Source organism: Haliaeetus leucocephalus, unplaced genomic scaffold (genome assembly GCF_000737465.1).
Source record: "Haliaeetus leucocephalus isolate CR32 unplaced genomic scaffold, Haliaeetus_leucocephalus-4.0 Scaffold751, whole genome shotgun sequence".
Classification (NCBI taxonomy): Eukaryota; Metazoa; Chordata; class Aves; order Accipitriformes; family Accipitridae; genus Haliaeetus; species Haliaeetus leucocephalus.
Genome location: NW_010973187.1, coordinates 10,223,388 through 10,241,907, shown reverse-complemented (window position 1 = coordinate 10,241,907; position 18,520 = coordinate 10,223,388). Strand labels below are relative to the sequence as shown.

The 18,520-nt window shown below is 36.9% G+C and overlaps 1 protein-coding gene across 1 annotated transcript in view; it reads left to right on the top strand.

Moving 5' to 3' along the window:
* The window catches only part of PCLO (piccolo presynaptic cytomatrix protein), a 367,233-nt gene that overhangs the window by 345,468 nt on the left and 3,245 nt on the right, over positions 1-18,520 (top strand). The window contains 2 exon segments of the mRNA XM_010580944.1: positions 16,315-16,449; positions 17,068-17,213. Of these exon segments, the coding sequence (XP_010579246.1) occupies positions 16,315-16,449; positions 17,068-17,213 (281 nt within the window).

Below are 18,520 nucleotides of genomic sequence, written 5' to 3'. Positions count from 1 at the left end.
ACCTCCTCATAATTACTTATAATTTTGTGCAAATAATGAATGTAAACATACAATATGGACCACTCAAAACCATAGGTGCACAAAGAATACTGTATCCTATCCCACATGACGCAGAATTAAAACCGAGAACGGGATTACATGATGACTCTTGCTGCTGGGTTGGGTAACATTAGACAGATTTTTATGCTCTTTAAGCCTCAGCTCCTTCTAAACTGAAAATAATGACATTATCCTTTTTAAATTTTGTCTTTTGATGACTACTACTGCTATTACTATTATGAAGGGAAGCAAAGCAAAATTTTACAAGAAATAGTTTGTGCAAGCGGTTGAGAGTATGTTATATCACAAGGGACCTGAGACAGAATTTTTTATTATTTTATTGGAAATCATGGCTATTAACTGACAGCATGATGGGCACTTCAGGCTTAATTCTGTTTAATGTAGAGGGCTGTATCTGTTGTTCAGCTGAACTGTATTGTATTAATATTATTTCAAAATTTGAAGTTGAGTGCCTTGCACAGGATGATTAGATGTCTTGCAAGCCATTTCAGGATCAAGTTTGCAGTCTCCCACATTGGTATAATGTCTTTGGTTCCAAGTCATGGATTTAAATGGCTGCATTCTTTCCTATAGCCAAACTATATTGAGAAGCAGGAAGGAAAATGATAAAATAAGTTAAGAGCAGTGTTGACCTGAGTTACGTTGTATACATATACTCAAATTTCAGATCTGAAGATAGTAAAATGTATATATGTGACTGGTAAATAATGCTTCTTCCTCTTTGGAAGAGCTAACAGTACAAAGACCTTGTGGATTTGAGCACTGAGAGGAACATGAATAAAACAGCATTCTCAGACTTGCAGTTCAGCAGTGGATCCCCAGAGTTTTACTTGTGAAACCCCATGCGAGGGGACGCTTCTGGTACATGTGGTCATAAGGGGGTAAAATTATGCTAAAATAACTTCAAAGGTAGAACATGGTCTTCAGGTTCTTCAGCCATGCAGCCCTGTCTTTCACAATGATAATCACTTTACAGAAATAATTAACATTATCACTACAGTCAAGAAGCCCATTGAAATGGGCAGAGTAGTAGTCTTTGAGTATGAATATGTGGTGTTTTCCAAATCAGATGGGAAGCTTGATACTGCTCTCAGAGAAGCAAACGAAAGTCAATTTTACACGATGAATACAGATATCGTACTTTGAATTTGACAAAGATGAATTCAGATCCATTCACATACTCATTACTACTGAAAAAGATGGCTCATAGACTTTCAGGAAAACTTTATTTCCTTCCAGAGGCAGATCATAATCTGAAATTATCTTTTGTGACTTTGTTACTGTTACTGAGCTAATCTATATCTATACCTCAATATTTGCATGTTTAAATAATGTTTCTACTTTTATTTTTATGCTTATGTTCTCAGTGATTAATTACTTTTGTTGGGAACTCAGTGAACAGCTGTTCAAGTCACTAAATAATATCAAACGCTAATGAGAACTACTGACTAGTCTTCAGATCCTATGAATTTTTCTCTGTCTTCAATCATTTAATATTCAGCATACACATTAAGCAGTTGAACTTATTTCTAAGATTTTCTACAGCTGTTATTATTTTTTTGTGACCTGGAGTTGAGACTTGTATTCTGTAAGAAATTATACCTACTCAGACTGTTTTTCCTCATGGATACAGAAACAATTTTTTGCGCATCAGGTTGCTCACAAATAACATTTAAGTTGCAACCTGATGCTAGTTCTTCCACATGGTAACGAAACAGGAGTTTCATGTGATACTTTACTGTTTTTCACAAGGTTTTTTGTAGTAATGCTGAGCATGTCAGCTGGCATGGTAACCATGGCGTGGCACTAACTCAGCAAATCATTCTTCATGAACACCACCCTATGGGACAGTGCAGTTTCATATTTTTGAGTCAATTCCCAGCAAATATTCAGTAGACATATGTCTCTTTAGGGTTTATAAAAAGGAAGTGCTGTGGAGTTTTTAAATATTCTTCACGTTATTCAAGACTGGTTTTGTTGTGAATGTTCGGGGCAAGGCATCTTTCTTCATTTCATGTAGACCTGAACTGAATATCAGATTTTTATTCAGTGTTCTCCCTTACAGTATAGGATGCTTCCTGAATAAGTTCCAAATCCAGGAGAATGTATATTCTGCTCTCTTAAAATTTGTCTTAATTTTTAGTTGAAAAAAACCTTTTTACTTTCTGTTCTAAATTGATGGAAACTGTAAAGAGACTCTCTGTAATTCCTGCAGATGGTAGAATCATATTCATGGATGGTGATCACAAATACAATGTTTGCTATACTTTATCACAAATTTATAATGAGTATAGATCAGTAATAATATTTTTCCTGGTCCCAGGCATTTTACATTTCAAAACCCAGCAGACAAGTCTTAAAACGTTATGCAAAGAATCTATGTTGCACTTTCAATTTGTGAGGTCTTGCAAAACCCTACTTTCAATTCCCATATGCACAGCTTTAATTTTAAAAAATAAATTATGAGCAAAACTTCAACAGTAGTCTTCAAAAAAGCAGTACTAAATCTCAGGGATTCTTGATGAAAATATGGATGTTGGCCTCAGTGCACTAAGAGTGTGAGGCATTAACTCTCAAAGCAGTCTCACAGTACTGTGGCAGGAGACAGGAAAAAAAAGCCTCATCTCTTTTTAAAGACAGTTGCCAGAGAGTGAATCTACAGGAGATGTCAGAGCATTAGCTCACTGTGAGATACTCCTTTGTACTCATTATTGAAAAGGTTCAGTTAATTATACAAGTCCTACTGCATACATACTGCCCAGGAGCAGAAAAAGATTTTTTAATAAGTTACAAAAGGGTTGGGTTTTTTATATCAACAAATAGATGGTATTTGCTTCAGTGACTTCAGAAAATTTAGGAGGAGCTTCTAAGTCAGCCAGCCAGACATATTTAAATACAAATATATGTGTGTTTTCTGAGTCACCTTTTCTAGGGCACATGTTTTTTCATCAGAAAAGTTTCCCAGTTCCAGGTGGAATTGCTGTCAAATCTAGGTGAAGGCCAGTCAATCATAGCTTCAGGACACCTTACTTGGGACAGACTCTCAGCTCCCAGAACAGGGGATTGAGCACCTCTGTTCTGTGTGGCATCAGGAGGAGGTCTCAGCATCTGAGATGTGAGATTCCTAGGAATCAGTCTCTGACTTTTTTTCTCACTCTTAAAGGTCCTGAATAAATGTTTTAGGTCATCATATTGGAAAATTTTCAGTCTTGCACTATAAATTCCACCTCCCCCAGCCCTGCATCTCTGCTACCAGCCTATCACATTCTCCCATTACTGAACATTAGGCCCTTCTGTTTTTCTGAAATCCATAATTCCCAGCTCTTCTTTCATTCTAAGAAGACTTCCACCATCTCTCCCCTTCCCCATGAAAGTTCAGAAATTCAGAAACATTTTTGGCATTTTCACTCCCCTAGAAGATTAAGACCTATCTATAGAGTCATTTACTCCACTTGGAACATGGACTAATCATTTTGAGCTTCGACACTGGTTTTTAAGTGATCTATAATTCCATTTACTTAACAGGTTTCTTCCCAGTTGAAGAACACTGTAAATAGGAACACATTTTCCCTTTCTCTTTTTCTTTCCATTATTTCTGTCTTCATCACAAAGCTCTATGAGTGCATTTACATAAGTGCTGTACTGTCCCTGTACTTTTTCTTCTGTTCTAGATTTTTATATGAAATTTTTTATTCAAATATATCTCTGTGGACTTTAACCACACACATCAGTTCAACAGTGCAATGAAATACCAACTTTAGTATATGTCTATTACAGCAGTTTGAGGGAATTAGCATTGCATGAAATGAAGAATAATGGCACTGCTGAATGCTGAATGAAAGGGAAAATGTAACGTATGTATTTCAATGAAAAACAGTTATTTTAGACTATAAAGATTTCCGATGGAAGGTTACAAAATTAAAAAAAAAAAAAAGCATTTAACAGAAGACTCTGGGCAGGAGCTGAAAGGTAAATTGATATTTCTCCAAACTGGTTACAACTTTAGGAACCATCTCCACATTACTGTAAGCAATGCTTCCAGGCATCAATCCTCCAGGGACTGTAAAACTCTGAATTCTGCCTAATACTGTGGAATAGTCTGCATAACATTTCTGTCCATCCCTCCTGAGCAAAATTTGGATTAACACTTTTTTCCAGTTTTGACTGAGCTGATTCCATGTTTATCCTGATTAATGGAAAGGATCACCTCTCATTGCTCTGTTGGACAGATTATGCAGGTAGTTGAATCCCAGTAGTAATTACAAGTATTCATTTTTGTGCTAAAATTTCCTAGGTTCTCTACAGCCAGCCACAAAACACTTGCATGGTCCTGGAAGACAGATTTGGCTTTCTTTTGTATATTAGACACAATGAGCTTTGCTAGAATTATCACAGCTCTTACTATCACACTGAATAGGCAATTTCTCATACTCTTATACTTAGTAGTCTTATTAGCAACAATTATTTCAGTAATCATTCTTATTTAATGACAGACAAATAGCATCTCAACAGTGGGCTGCTACCACTCTACCAGGTGATGTAAGTATGCGAAAGAAAATCTATTAATATAATAGCATTACCTGTCTTCCACATGAACAGTCAGTGCAGAAGCATCTGCTCTGGTACCCAAGCTGTGCAGCACACACGACTGTGCTCACCAGTGTATAGTTCCAGGGAGGTATGAGCAAGACTTTAAGCATATTTCACAGAAGACACTCAGATCTGCAGTATAAATCTGAGTGGGAATCTGGAAATCATGATGTGAGGAATGAATAGGCAGGTTGTTACCAAAAATTTTCATCTTCAGTTACCATGATAGAGTGCCTACTAGGTTTACAGCACAAAAGAGTGCTAACATATTGCATTAGCTTGAGTGTGTGTATGGATGGATATATTTGTGTATACAAATGCCATCTTCCACCTCCTTCTCAAAGAAAGCTTTATAGAGTTACATATGCCACCACGTGTTAAGTAATTTTTTATGGGCTATAAATGACTTGGCCAAGCTGTGAAATGAAACAGCTTGTTCCACTGCACTAACAGTGCAGGCTCAGTGCTTATTGTCTGTGCAGTAAATGTGCAATGAGCCACTCTCCAAACTAACCGGAATGAAAACACAACATATGTGGTTCTTACACCAATTCCTATTCACTGTGTATACTTCCCTGTCATAGGAGGGCTTTATGACAAAGGAGAAGTATGAAAATATTCTATTATTTGCACTGCTAAGTCAGAAAATGTCGGGGGGGGGGGGTTCAGTTTTGTTACCACTTTTAAAATCTTTAGCATGCCTAGTAAAACTAAGCCTGTATTAGATGTGTAGGTAATGTCTGCTCCTGAAGTCAGCACTTTATCCTTGTGCTGTTTTTCTATTTATTTTTCTAATGATCTAAAATCTTTAAAGACCTGCATCTAATTTTATCCATCTGCCTTTGAGGCTTGATTTTTTTTCTTTCATCAAGCCAGTTGTCCAAAACACTAAAAGGAATGAAAAATCACCACCTGAGCAGCTATCTGCTAAAGCAAATGGGGAAGTTCCTAGGTGTTCCTGTAACGCAACGTGTTCTTTGGTTTACATTTAAATGTAATATGACTGATTTTTCTTATGCCTGACCTACAAATTTGGCAGAAATTATACAAATAAACTTTGTTTTCATGTCACTCTGCTCCCCGAGTGGTCAGCAGGTTTCCTAACAGAACTATTACTTTTCAGAAATGCAATCTTCAAGTACTTTAGTTTCATTGCTTTCATTTTTAGCTGTTGTTCTTAGGAAATACATTGTTCTTACAATATTTTCGAAACACTCTGTGTATTTGTATTTAGGTTGGGGGATGTTTGCTTACATCCCAAATATAGAATATTCTGTTCAAAGATTATTTTCTCGTCGGAATCACAAAAGTAAATAATATTAAAAACCTACTTGGCAATCCAGTTTTTCCCCTTCGGATACTGTGCTACTTTAATATTTCTGAATTGTATTTACAATTATTTGATCCTCTTTATTATATCATTGGGCAAATTTTCTATTATCTCTTGCTACCATCCATGGGAGTCATTTCACTCATCTTAAAGTGCCTGTATTATTTCCATTATACTTTCATCATATTGCAATATAAGCCAAATGGACTTTAATCCATTTCCTGGGGTTTCTAGTGGTTCAAGCCAGAATGTCTAATTCCATGACATCAAATGGACAAAAAGAATAAATAAAACTGTTGTGATATTCACATCTTCACATATATATTCAGAGTGAGAAGGTGTAAACTTTTTCGTTTTGGCACAGAAAGTGAAGGTTGGCTCAGAAGGGATTTTGTCATTTCAGACTATATTGTCAAACTCTCAAAAACTTGCATATCAAAACTAAAAAAAGATTAAAAATGTATTTGCCATGGGAGAGGGAAAGTAGCTTAAAATCTGTCATCATTTAAATGAGAACCTAAGCAAAATCTAACAAAATCCTCCCTGGTTTTGTATAGGTAAAACCCATTTTGTGTTCTCATACTGACATGGAAAAAGAGCTTGCAGACTCACTTGTCCTACTTTAACAGAATACTTATGCTATATTACAGAATGATTATTGTAGTATTGTGCAAAATACTTTACGGAACTGTGGTTGTGTTAAATACAGACTTTTAATGGCAGTTTGCAAATTTCTTCTCCCTTTAGCAATACATTTTCTCCTTGGTAAAACTGCAATAGAATAGGCTTAACATAATCAAGGTTCAGGTTGCTCTGTATGTATGACATTAAATAGTTTTCTTCTTTTCCCTGTATGAACTTTTGTCCATCCAAAAGCCAGGGCAAAGCATGCCTTTCATCATCAAAATTTCAGCTGTGCTGTGGCAAGGCATCTTTTATGCAGCTGAATCTGCAGCATCTGATATGTCTCCTTATGTAAGATGCTAAAATTGTGAAAAGAAGACTGTGAATGTATATTTAGACTCAGGCAATGATTTATGGTGAGGATGAAAGGGAGCAAAGGTGGCTGAAGAGAGTTTTGCCTTCTGAGACAGGAGGCTGCATAGTTCCCCCTTCAAGATCCAAGCTGCACCTATCTTTGAATTTCAATTAAAATAGCAAGAGTAATTTCAAACATCAATTTAGCTTTCTTTCATTGAAGTTATGGAAAATGATAGAGCTGTAGATTTGCGATACTTCTAGCCTAATTTCACTGTTTAAAAATCAGGCTTCTAAATCAAAGCCATCCCTTTGCCCCTCAAGTGTCACTGAAAAAAAGGCAGGCACCTCCACAAGGCATTTATCCATCCTAAGATATAAGTTTAAGGAGGTGCTACCCCTATTGACTGCAGAGTCTGGGGAGTTTGAGTTAGCCACCTAAAATTCCTTGTGATTAACCCTGTCATTAGTTTATTATTCTAAACCAAATTTGGGGTATTCTGGTATTTGAATGAGTTTCAGAGAGGATGTTGAAAGAATAATCAGCTTAGAACTAAGGTTTTCCTTCCACAGAAGTACAAATAAGTATAAATAAATACAAATAAGAGATATCTAGTAGGATGTATTACGAATTAGCTCTGTAACTCTCTTGACTTCCCTCACCCCATTTTTATTCTCCCTCTACCTACCACCTGTCAAATACTTACAGGTATTCTGTGTTTGTTTTCACCATTAAAAGCAATCTTTGTCGTCATAATCACCTAAATCAGTTGAATGTGATATTTACAGTTCTCATGACTTTCCCCTCATTTATTCCAAATGCCTCTATGGTACAGGGACCAGCCTCACTAAAATATTGAAAACATCTTTCTGGCGAAATCTCTGTTCCCCTATAATGTCCTTTAGATCATTGACACAGGCAGCTTCTGACACTAGTGAAACTTTCTCCTCTAATTCATCTCCTCTAAACTTATTGCCTCATTAACCTCTTCCTACTGCCTCATTAACTTTTTCCTACAACATTTTAGAATGCCACCTAACAGAAATAAAGATGCTTGAAACTGGATTGGTACAGGTCTATGATTTTTATTTTTCATATTTGAGCATGAGTGAAGTATCAGTGTTATTTTCCCACAAATCGCTTTACTTCAGGCCAAGAGTTTTCACACATGTCATCAGCCCACAGCCAACATTATTTTTTTTCTTTTTTTTTAATTCTAAAAGAAATGAATCAAATCTCTGAAAGAGGCACACACACATTGAGTTTATATTTTTTCTGGGAAATATTCCACACCTCAAAATCTCAACAGGCAAAAGGCTTTCTCTGTTCTCAAAATGTATTTTGCACAACAGTTTTGTTTCATCTGAAAAAAAAAGGCTGAACAGTATTTTCCTTCAAATATTTTTTGTTTTATCCTACTAAGAATTCTGGGCATACAGGCTAAATTTCTGCACTAGTATATTCAAAATTTTGTGGGCAGTGAGCCTGCTAGCTCTAAGAATCATAACATAAAACTGTCAGCTTGTTCGTATGCCAGAGCCTTAAAGCCAGCCACTCTCACTGCTCACAACATTGTAAATTCTGTTTGCTGTGAGCAAAGTTCCTTAATTCTGCTCGTCTCCCTCATTACAGGATTGTATGCACATCACATCAGAGGAGACAGGGAGATATTAATGAAAGACCTTAATCTTTGCTCATCTCATAATCTGCAGTCTGCTCACAGCAGTTTACATCTTCATGGGAAGGAGAGGGAAGGAAAAAGAGAGAGCAGCTCCCTTGTGTCATGCCTGCTCCCACCGCAGAGCATCCCTGTATCCCAGAAGGAACCCGTTTGTCAGGAGCTGAACCCATAGCATTTACTATTTCAGAGGAGCATGACTGCCTGCACACAGTATCCCTACCTACATCAGGTAAGGGAGGGAATAAATTGTAATAACACCTGCTCAGGTGCCCTTCATGTCTAACACCACCTAGCCTTCACACAGGCAGATGAGAGAAGACTTTGAACATGTACCAAGGACCCTCAGCAGCTGCAACTGCTTTTCAGAGCAGGGGAAAAAGGGGCAGCCTTATTCTGAGCTTTAGTTTGTCCCATGACCAGCCAATAGCACCATGCGGGGCAGACTGGGTAGCCAATTGCAAGAGAAGCAACAAATTTCAGAACCTGCGTGTATTCAGCCTCATCTGTGGAGCTGGGGCGCATGTTTGAGACAGTCCTATGCCAGTGAACCCAACAATATCTATTTAAAGCACTGTGAGACAGGAGCAGGTAGTAGTTAAGACTGTATTAGATGTCTGATTTTTCTTGTGGAAGGGAACACAAAGGTAAAACCAGCCTACAGAGAAATTTGTGGCAGTTTTCAGGGAGAAAGAAATATGTGGGAGAAAGGTGAAAGACAAAAAGAAGGTGATGAAAAAAACTGGAAAGGACAGAAAAGGCCAGAGCCTGTAAACATTGGGAGGCATTGTTTATAAAGCTCATCCATCAATATTTTGCAAGAGCTTTGCCAGTAGCTCATGTCCCAGCAAGAGGATGAAAGGCATTATGAATACAAACAGCTGGTACTGCAAGTAACTGATGTGATGTTAAAAATTTAAAAAACAAAACAAAATGAAACAAAAAAAATAGGGAAGAATTTGCTTAAAAAAAGTTTGGAAGGTTTTGGCTGTTATTTTGTATTTTGGTATATTTAATTTTAAAATAGTGTTTAATACCCTTTTGCTTTGCCTTCAGTTGGAGTTGTTTAACTCCAGTAGTGAAATGTAAATAACAACTGGCTAGTATTTGCAGTAATACTGAATTATTTACTGCAATAAGATGAAATTATCTTGTTTTTCTGAAGCAACACTGTCTGCTGGAGGATGGACTTCTGGTTCTCAAAATAGTGCTAAAGGAATCCAGCAGAAACATATTTCTTGCTACAGCAGCACTCTGTTAGGCAGAAAATTATGTCTGTACGAGCTTCATGGATTATGGTGGAGGGAAATGGCATAGGTCCTCATCAGCCTTTCTAAGTCTTTGTGCTTTCTCATGGTATTAGGGACTGCACACCAGAGTCCTGTTTATGCTAACATGATCAAAGTCTCTCTCTTTACAGTATACCCAATCTCAGTTACTAAATCCAAACAGCTTTTAGAGAAGTACATGTTATTATCTCCACCTCTGCGATTAGGCACAGAGATGAAGTCTAAGATCACAGAAAGCTGCTAACGGATGGAGATCTGGGGACAAAACCCATGGGGTTTGCTTCCTTTTAATCATGTCCCATATTTTAAAGTTTTTTGAATCAAGTTCTCAAGAACTCACCTTGGATTCCTCAGATTTTATGACATGCTACTACATATTCTAACCTTCTAAATATTGCAAACATACCCTAATATAGCTGAATCCAAGATTTTGTTTATTTAAGCAATACAGCTACATAAAAAGCATTTGAGTTATTCAGTTCTGGAAGACATGGTGTCTCATTACACAGTGTTAGAGATAACTATAGCTGCACCAAGTCCAGGTCATTAGATACCTCTGAGACAAACGGTGCTAAGATGTATCAAAGAAATGCCTGTATCCCATCAATGAACACTGTACAGAGCTCTCAGCGGTTCATTAATTTAATCTCTCAGGGTATCGAAACAGAGAAAGACCTAAGGAAATGAAATTAGTTCTAACAAAAGAAGTCTTTACTTCTGATCATATGCTTATGATGACACTGTGCTAATCATTATTCATCTCTTCATCTTAGACTGAAAGATTATGGAAATTCTGAGGCTTATTACTTACTCTTTCAGAATTATAAATGTAACAGATTCAGAAGGAACGATACTTCATGTTATACTCAGAAATGATTTTAAGACAAGTTGGGAGACAGATTTCACTCACTTCAGTTTGCTCATGGGGAACACTCACACAAAATATGACAAGTAGCAAATACCAGAAGCCACTAATGCAAAAATCTGTGGAGATTTCTTATTCCTAAACATTCCTCAAGAGAACATTTACAGGGTTGCATCACGCAGTCTCATAACTGGCATTTGCACTGTCACATAATTTCTCTTCTTTGTGGAGTCTCTGATCTGGATTCTTTGATTCCCATACTGAATTATTTTAGTTTTCTTCTGGGAATTCTTTTAGCACAGTCTGATTTGATCCTTCTGAGCCAAAACCGAGGTTCTGGAAACAGCCTGCCCATCTCCCCACAGCGTGGAGGACATGATTGTCTCCCTGTGCTCTGTACTGACTGTCAGCACTAACACAGCTGGCCCTGCACTGGCAAATACTCCCATGTTCTCCCTTGTCATCCCCCAGGGCAGCATCATGCTCTCTATATACCACCATCATGCTACAATAAGACAAGTCTAATTTTCTCAGGCTCTTTGCACTAAAATACAAAAAAAAAAAAATAAAAAAATTGTGTGCTCCTGCCACAGGGCAACAAGATGTGGGTCAGAAGACATAGTGCTAACAGCAAAGCAGTGTGGATGTGTCTGGTCTTCTTTAAAAGGGGCTTGTCTGCAGCAATAGAGCAAGATGTTGTTCTGCACCAACATTTGCAAACCTGGGACTGCTCTCTGGGATGGGTGCTTTCAGAAAAGAGGAAGTAACATGAGTATTCAGAATCAGAAAGTGTAGAAATAAACCTTGAAATAATGTGCATTCTTCTCAAAATGCAGCCATCTCTGTGAACACACACAAAAGGAAAAATAGGAGAAATCCTGCTAAAACAAAGCATGGCTCTATGATCCTTCCTTTTCTACATACATGATGGATAAGGCATGCTAGTCCTATAGATTGTAGTCACAAAGTGTATGAAAGTAAAGCTGGGGGGTTTTGTTGTTGTTTTTTGGTTGGTTGGGGTTTTTTGTTTGTTTTGTCCTGCTTATTTTTCCCATCATCTGAGTTCTTTGATTGAGTAGTAAGAGGATGATCTGGGCTGTAAGGAATTTAAAAAAAAAACAACAACAAAACCTACCATCACAACCCCAAATTAACATTGCCACGGTCAATAGGCCAGGCTCACTGGAAGCTGCTCAGAAGGACGTTTCTGTGATTTTTAAATCCTTGACCATAAAGTGTATGACTCTTAAAGTTCCAGAAGAGCATTTCCTACCTATTTTGGAAATAATAATTCTGTTATAAATTTCATTTGCAAAGAAAAATGCTGGGAAATTATTGTCAATATATTCCCCCCCCCCCCCCCCCCCCATTTTATTTCTAATTCCACTGCGCTAAAACCCCGAGTCACTCTTCTGGAACAGGAGGAGCCCATATTAACTTATACACAACCATGGAACAAAATGTCAGTTTATGTATGTTCTTAATTCTTTTTTCTGGCCATCTGGCATCCATTCAGAAAATTGCTCTAGTATGATGCTCATCGGGTAGCAGCATTTAAGCATCTCATATTTAAATTTCCAAGTTTAACCTACTCACACTTGATCCATCTATGCAAGTAGACATAGTTAATCTCAGAAGGCAATTCAACTTATTCTAAGAAAAATGTGTAATTTACCTCATAAATTTACATTTTGACAATTGAACTGAATTCCTGTCATTGTCCAGTAAAATTACCTGCTCATTTAAATGCACTCCTGAATTAGTCCTGATAACACAGACCTATGGGAAACAACTATTTACTACTGTCTTGGGCAATTTCGTTTGACAGCAGGCATCTGATCAAAAAAGAATGGGAGCACAATCCAGAGTTATCAATCTCTGGAAGTTGACAACAACAGTGCAGATGACACATCCTATGATTTACAGCAGCAGTCATTTAAGACTAATAGCAGAACTAGTTAACCTTTCACAGCGCAAAGTGTGACAGTTCTACAAAAGCAACAGCTTCTGTTGCCATCACCACAGCAAATTTAAAACCCTTGACTTCTCAGATACCCTGCAGCAATTTAGTTAATTAACCATCACCATTTAATTGTTAATGGATTTTTAATAAATTTGGTCCTATAAAAAGAGGTGTACTGTCATGTAAAAACCACTAATGTATCTAATCGTAGCTATATATTTTTAGGAATTGATTAGGTACTGTTAACTTGTTCCTAACGTGAACACAATGCTGCTGTGCATGCCTGTGGTCCTCTTGCGGTACATCAGTAAGTCTGCATTTGATATATATGTAACAGGTATATTATCGTACAAACTCAGCTTAAATATTTCTTATCCCTTTCAATATTTACTCTATCATATGTTTGTAGAAAGCACTTTCATCTTTTTCCAGTACTTGTTTCCTAGGCTAAATAAGAAAGTAATGGTTTTAGTGGTTTATTATATGGTTCTTTGAAACAGTGATAATCATGGTTTACACCTGTTTCATCTAGAATTCACCTTTATTGAGGCAAATATTAATATTCAAGTTACAAATTATTTTTCCAGTGTCTTAGCCATATTAGTACTTTCCTAGGAAGATATGCAATGTCTCTTTCACTGTATTTACTTTTTTCGGAGTTGCATTGTAACATTTGTTTATCATCATCCAACGTACCAAAATACCCACAATTGGTTCCATTCACACATCACTTATGATTGATGTTTTCTAAACTTATATAAGAATGCAAAAGGTTGTGACTGGGCACTGTATTTTGAGCTATTCCTACCAATGCAATCCTCGGGGTCATCCGATCCCATGACACCCTGAGCAACTTTATTTCCATCATATCAGCCAAAGAACATTCATGTCCAGCTCAGCACACCGTGAACTCTCTCAACAGTTCATAGACAGTTCATTATTAACAATTCCCCTCATCAGTGTATCCCTATTTCCATTTAAAGAATCAACTCCACCAAGCAATGTAAATTTGCTCTATTCTTACACACCTGTCAAAGCAAAGATATAATGAACATACATGAGAAAGAGGGGGAAAAGCCATGCAACAGAAGGAATAGGAATCTCTTCTCAGTCTTTAAGATTTTGCTAGGTTTTGAAATGGTGATTTATTTTAGTGCAATGTTTCATAAGGCTGGTGTTAAGGCTTTTCCACTGCATGCTGTGGGAGAAATGAAAATTAGTACAGAAGCATGAGAGAGCTATCATGCTTCATGTGCTCGCAGCTGGAGATCATTGTTTTCCCCATGAGGCTTAAATAGTGAAGCAGGATTGTTTGTTGTAAAGAGTATCTGGGGATACAGAATAGTCCATGGAAAATTTCCAGAGGCTGAAAAATGGTGCTGGAATTTTCAAACACATTCTGATTTACTGGAACCATTTCTCCCTTTTTCTAGCTCACAATGGCACAGGTACATCCAACCTACCTGATATCGTTTTAGGTTGAATGCACATCTAAGTGAAAAAGAAGTTACTAAGGCAATCAGAAAAGAGAAGGACCTAACAACTGTTGCAAATAGACCTTAAAGGACAGAGAGGGAATAAAGTAAAAAAGCCAAGCATATTTTCCAGAAAAGGCTGTGGTTAACTAAAGATTGCCTGAAATTAATGTTAGGTTTGTGCTACAGCTGTCCATGCTGGGCTTTTTTCATGGTCAAGCATTGGAGTCAGTGCAAGAACCAGTATTGATCAAAAAGCCAGATTTATGCAACATCTTTCAGGTATGTCATGTCTTCATCAGTGATTTTGGTAGTTTACACACAAAGCAGAGGAGGCATTATAATTTTTTCTTGTATCTGTTTCCAGTCATTCAAAATCCACAGTTTAGCCAAGCTAGACCCACTGGGCACTCAATACTTTCCAGAAAAAGAGCATCGTAACAGATTAATAACAACAGGAACATTGTTGGCTTTTCCTTCTTTGATCCCAACTACCGACGTTTTTTTCTGCTGCCATCACAAGATGAGAGCTCCATTCTCTTTGCACAAACATGTAGCAGAAAGCAAGATGCTATTATTGCATGTTCAAACCTATAGGAAGTGTTTTGTGATGATGAAATACGGTGAAAGAATCACTTGCCTCCTAACAGTTCCTCTCCCACAAACTGAAGAGCTGACCCAGCTGAAGCCTAGTGGCAACCTTGTTATTGACTGTAACTAAGTGAGATTCCAGCTTCAGTTCATAAGGAGGGTTGGTGGCCCAGGTGGTAGCTGTGATTACTTGTTATTAAATTTTTATTAATGATCCCCCAAAATATTTTAAGTCGGCAAAACAATAGAATGTATGATTGCTCATGGACATCCGTGAAACTACAGCTGGCATTTTTAGTGGGGATTATTCAAGTTTGGTTATCCATTTGTGATACAAGTAAGTAATCTCTGAATGCCACTTGTTAACTTTCTACTCTTTAAGAAAGAAGCTTCTCCAGATGTATCATAATCGTTTACTTTCTGCAGAATTTCTTTGCTCCTTACAACCTCTTGGCACCAGCTCCTAGAATTTCCTGGTAATGCGTTAAAGCTCCAGCCTGGTGGCTCCAGAAACTAGGTAATAAAGACCCCCAGGGGCTTAACAGTTTGATTTCTTTTTTAACTAATGTCTAAAGGGAAGAGGAAGGTGAAATAATACTTTACAGTAGCAGGACAATGGCTATAGAAGCACAACCCCTTTTATGACCCAGTGCTATTACAGACGGTGCTTTGCTGAGGGCATGGGCTCTGCTTACACCACCATCCTCATTTAGATGTAGCCATGCTCTGGTCTGCCTGGCTTCAGCAAAGCCTTGTGGGAGGACAGAGAGGGGAAAGGCAAAACAGCTTTGCCTACATTTCATTCTGCGCCTTCTCTCCATCTCTGGACTGATTTAGAGAGAAATCCATACAATGTAGGAATAATGGCTCTGTATTTCTGCCCACATAAGAAGGGAAACCACCTTTACTTTCAAAGGTCTCAGTGAGCACTTCCCTTTAAATTGTATGAATAGTATTGCTCTATATATGTAAGAAGGTGAAATGAAATGCTAACTTCACCAAAGTCTTAATTCATTGCCTTTCAGAATCTTTCTTTTTAATACTCTGTTGAATGTTCTCCTTTTTTTTTAATTTCCTTTTTTTTTTTTTTTTCCTTTAAGAGATAATTTCAGAATTTTGTAGGAAAGGTTTCTGGAAAAGTGAATTGTGGTGACCATTACATGACTTGTAATGACTCTTAGAGAAATTTGTATTCTTGGGAAAAAAGCTCCTCTGAAGCAAATACATTTGAAGCATATAATCTAGTTATACAATTGTACTGCATGTATCTACCATTTGTTCAGCCAAGCAATACAATATCCTTATACCCTTGACTAAAAACCATAAGCTGTCCTGAAAAAAAGAAGACAATAAAAAAAAAATCAATCTACAAAACCCCCAAACTAAAAAAAATCCCAAAACAAACAAACCAGAAAACTCTACTTCTTTCCAAGTTAGAAAGATGCATTCAGTTTCCTTTTACATTAATGAGGGTTGCTTTTTCTGCTTTTCCAGGTAAAACACAGGTTATGGGTGAAATCAAGATTGCATTAAAGAAGGAAATGAAGACAGATGGAGAACAGCTGATAGTAGAAATCCTTCAGTGCAGAAATATCACATACAAATTTAAATCTCCAGATCATCTACCAGGTATCACACAGAAACCAGCTTCATGATACTGTGAAAACATTAAGTAGGATGTATCTGAAGTCATTTAACATCACCACTAAAATGGGAAAGAAAATTGCTTCTTAACCAGAATGACATATTCTATAGGATTCTTTTTGAAGTGCTTTTTTTCTGTGAGCAACTTTAATGAAAGCAAAAACATTTTGTAGAAGCAAATTAACTCTCAGAAGTTAATCCTCTTTTTAATTTACTTTTGATTGTTAAAAAATAATCCTTTTTTAACTTTAATAAAAATTATAAATCCCTAGGTTATTAAAGAACAATGATATCTAGTGAAAAATTGTATTCTGGTGAAAAAGCTTTTTAAAAATTAAAAAATCAGGTTAATAATAATATTTTTATACAGACATAAAGACATAAAGGTATTTGTTCCTTTAATGACAGCACTCTAAACACAAAGTAATTCCCTTGGATTTAGTGGGGTGGTTCCATTTCTACACCATGTGAATGAGAATAGAATATGGCTTTGTAGAGTACCATGCTCTGTTTCTTCACAACACTTCCCTTCTGTTGAAAACATTAGCAACAATGATTAATTAAAAGCTTCTGCATTTAACTCATTGAACTGTTCTTCCCCAGACCTGTATGTGAAGCTGTACGTTGTCAATATCTCTACCCAAAAGAGAGTAATTAAGAAGAAAACCAGGGTATGCAGGCATGACCGAGAGCCTTCATTCAATGAAACATTTAGATTTAGCTTGAGTCCTGCTGGGCATTCTCTTCAGGTAATTCTGCATTTTATAAAAACCTAATTTTGGATGTTGTCCATGCTGTGCTATGGGCATTTGAGATCAATCTTCTACCCCATTTGTTTGCTGAAAGGAGAAAATTACAAAGGAAATAACACAATTACATAATAATGGAAATATCAGGCTGGAGGAGACTTTAAAAGATGGTTCAATCTGTCACCCCATACTGAGGAGAGGTATTTATAGACTGGGCCTGAAAGATTTAGGCTTGATCTGTTCTTCAAACCCCCTAGAGAAGGAGGTTATGCATTCCTTCAAAAAATAATTTTCTGTGTATTTAGAAAGTTCAGCGTAATATCTAACTTAAATATGCCGTATTTTTAAATTAAGTTCACTTATCTTTAAGTATCCTCACAAAGCACAGAGGAAAACTGATCTGCTTTCCTTTTATAAAAAAAGTTTGCACACTGAAAGGTTGTTATCATATCTCTCCTCTTGTTTCCCTAAGTAAAGAAGAAAGGCTAAGTAAACCATATTTCTTTGATATGTCCTGTTGCCTAAATGCCTAATCATTTTATCATTCTCTCCAGTTCTTCAACTTCTTTAAAAGTTTTGGTGCCTAGAATTAGACACAATAGTCATAATCTTGGACATTGCAAAATTACTGATTATGCCAAGTCAAATATTCTCTGTGTACATTGTAAAGGAGATGACGGTATTTTCTTTGGCACATCAAATGATGTGTGGAACTGATTCAGGAATAGTACCTCTCCTGTGTTTTAGTTGCTTAGACAGATTTGATCATTTGGTCAGATCTGCTTTTTCAGATAGGTAGGATTCACTTTAACTACCTTAATTTACTTTCACATGAGTAGATTAATATAAGCCAGATACTCAGGCTTCTTCTAGTCAGGGGGAAGGAAACGACAATTCCAGGGGTAACTGCAAGTTAATCTTAAAAGTAAGTGGGAGGAATTGTTGGGCATACGAGCATCCACTTAATGTACCTTTCAATTTGGAAGACTGACATAAACAAGCCAGCTACATTTTGATGACTAAAGTTAGACTGGATTATCTAAGTGCCTATGTTAGGCTTATTGGTTGCATCATTAAATTTAAAGCCAAAATGGATGCTGCTTACAAAACAAGGCCAACAAAAATAGATACTGTTTTCCTTGTGTTAAGGTGTCCTAACATCCTTATTGATTCAATAGACTCGGTGAAAGACTATTTAAGATGTTATATTACCTGGGAAAATCCAGAGTGGTCAATAAAGTCTTGCCAAAATTTAAGAGCTAAAATATTTGTAAAAGCTTTGCTTCCAGTGGTGGTTTGAAGAGGAA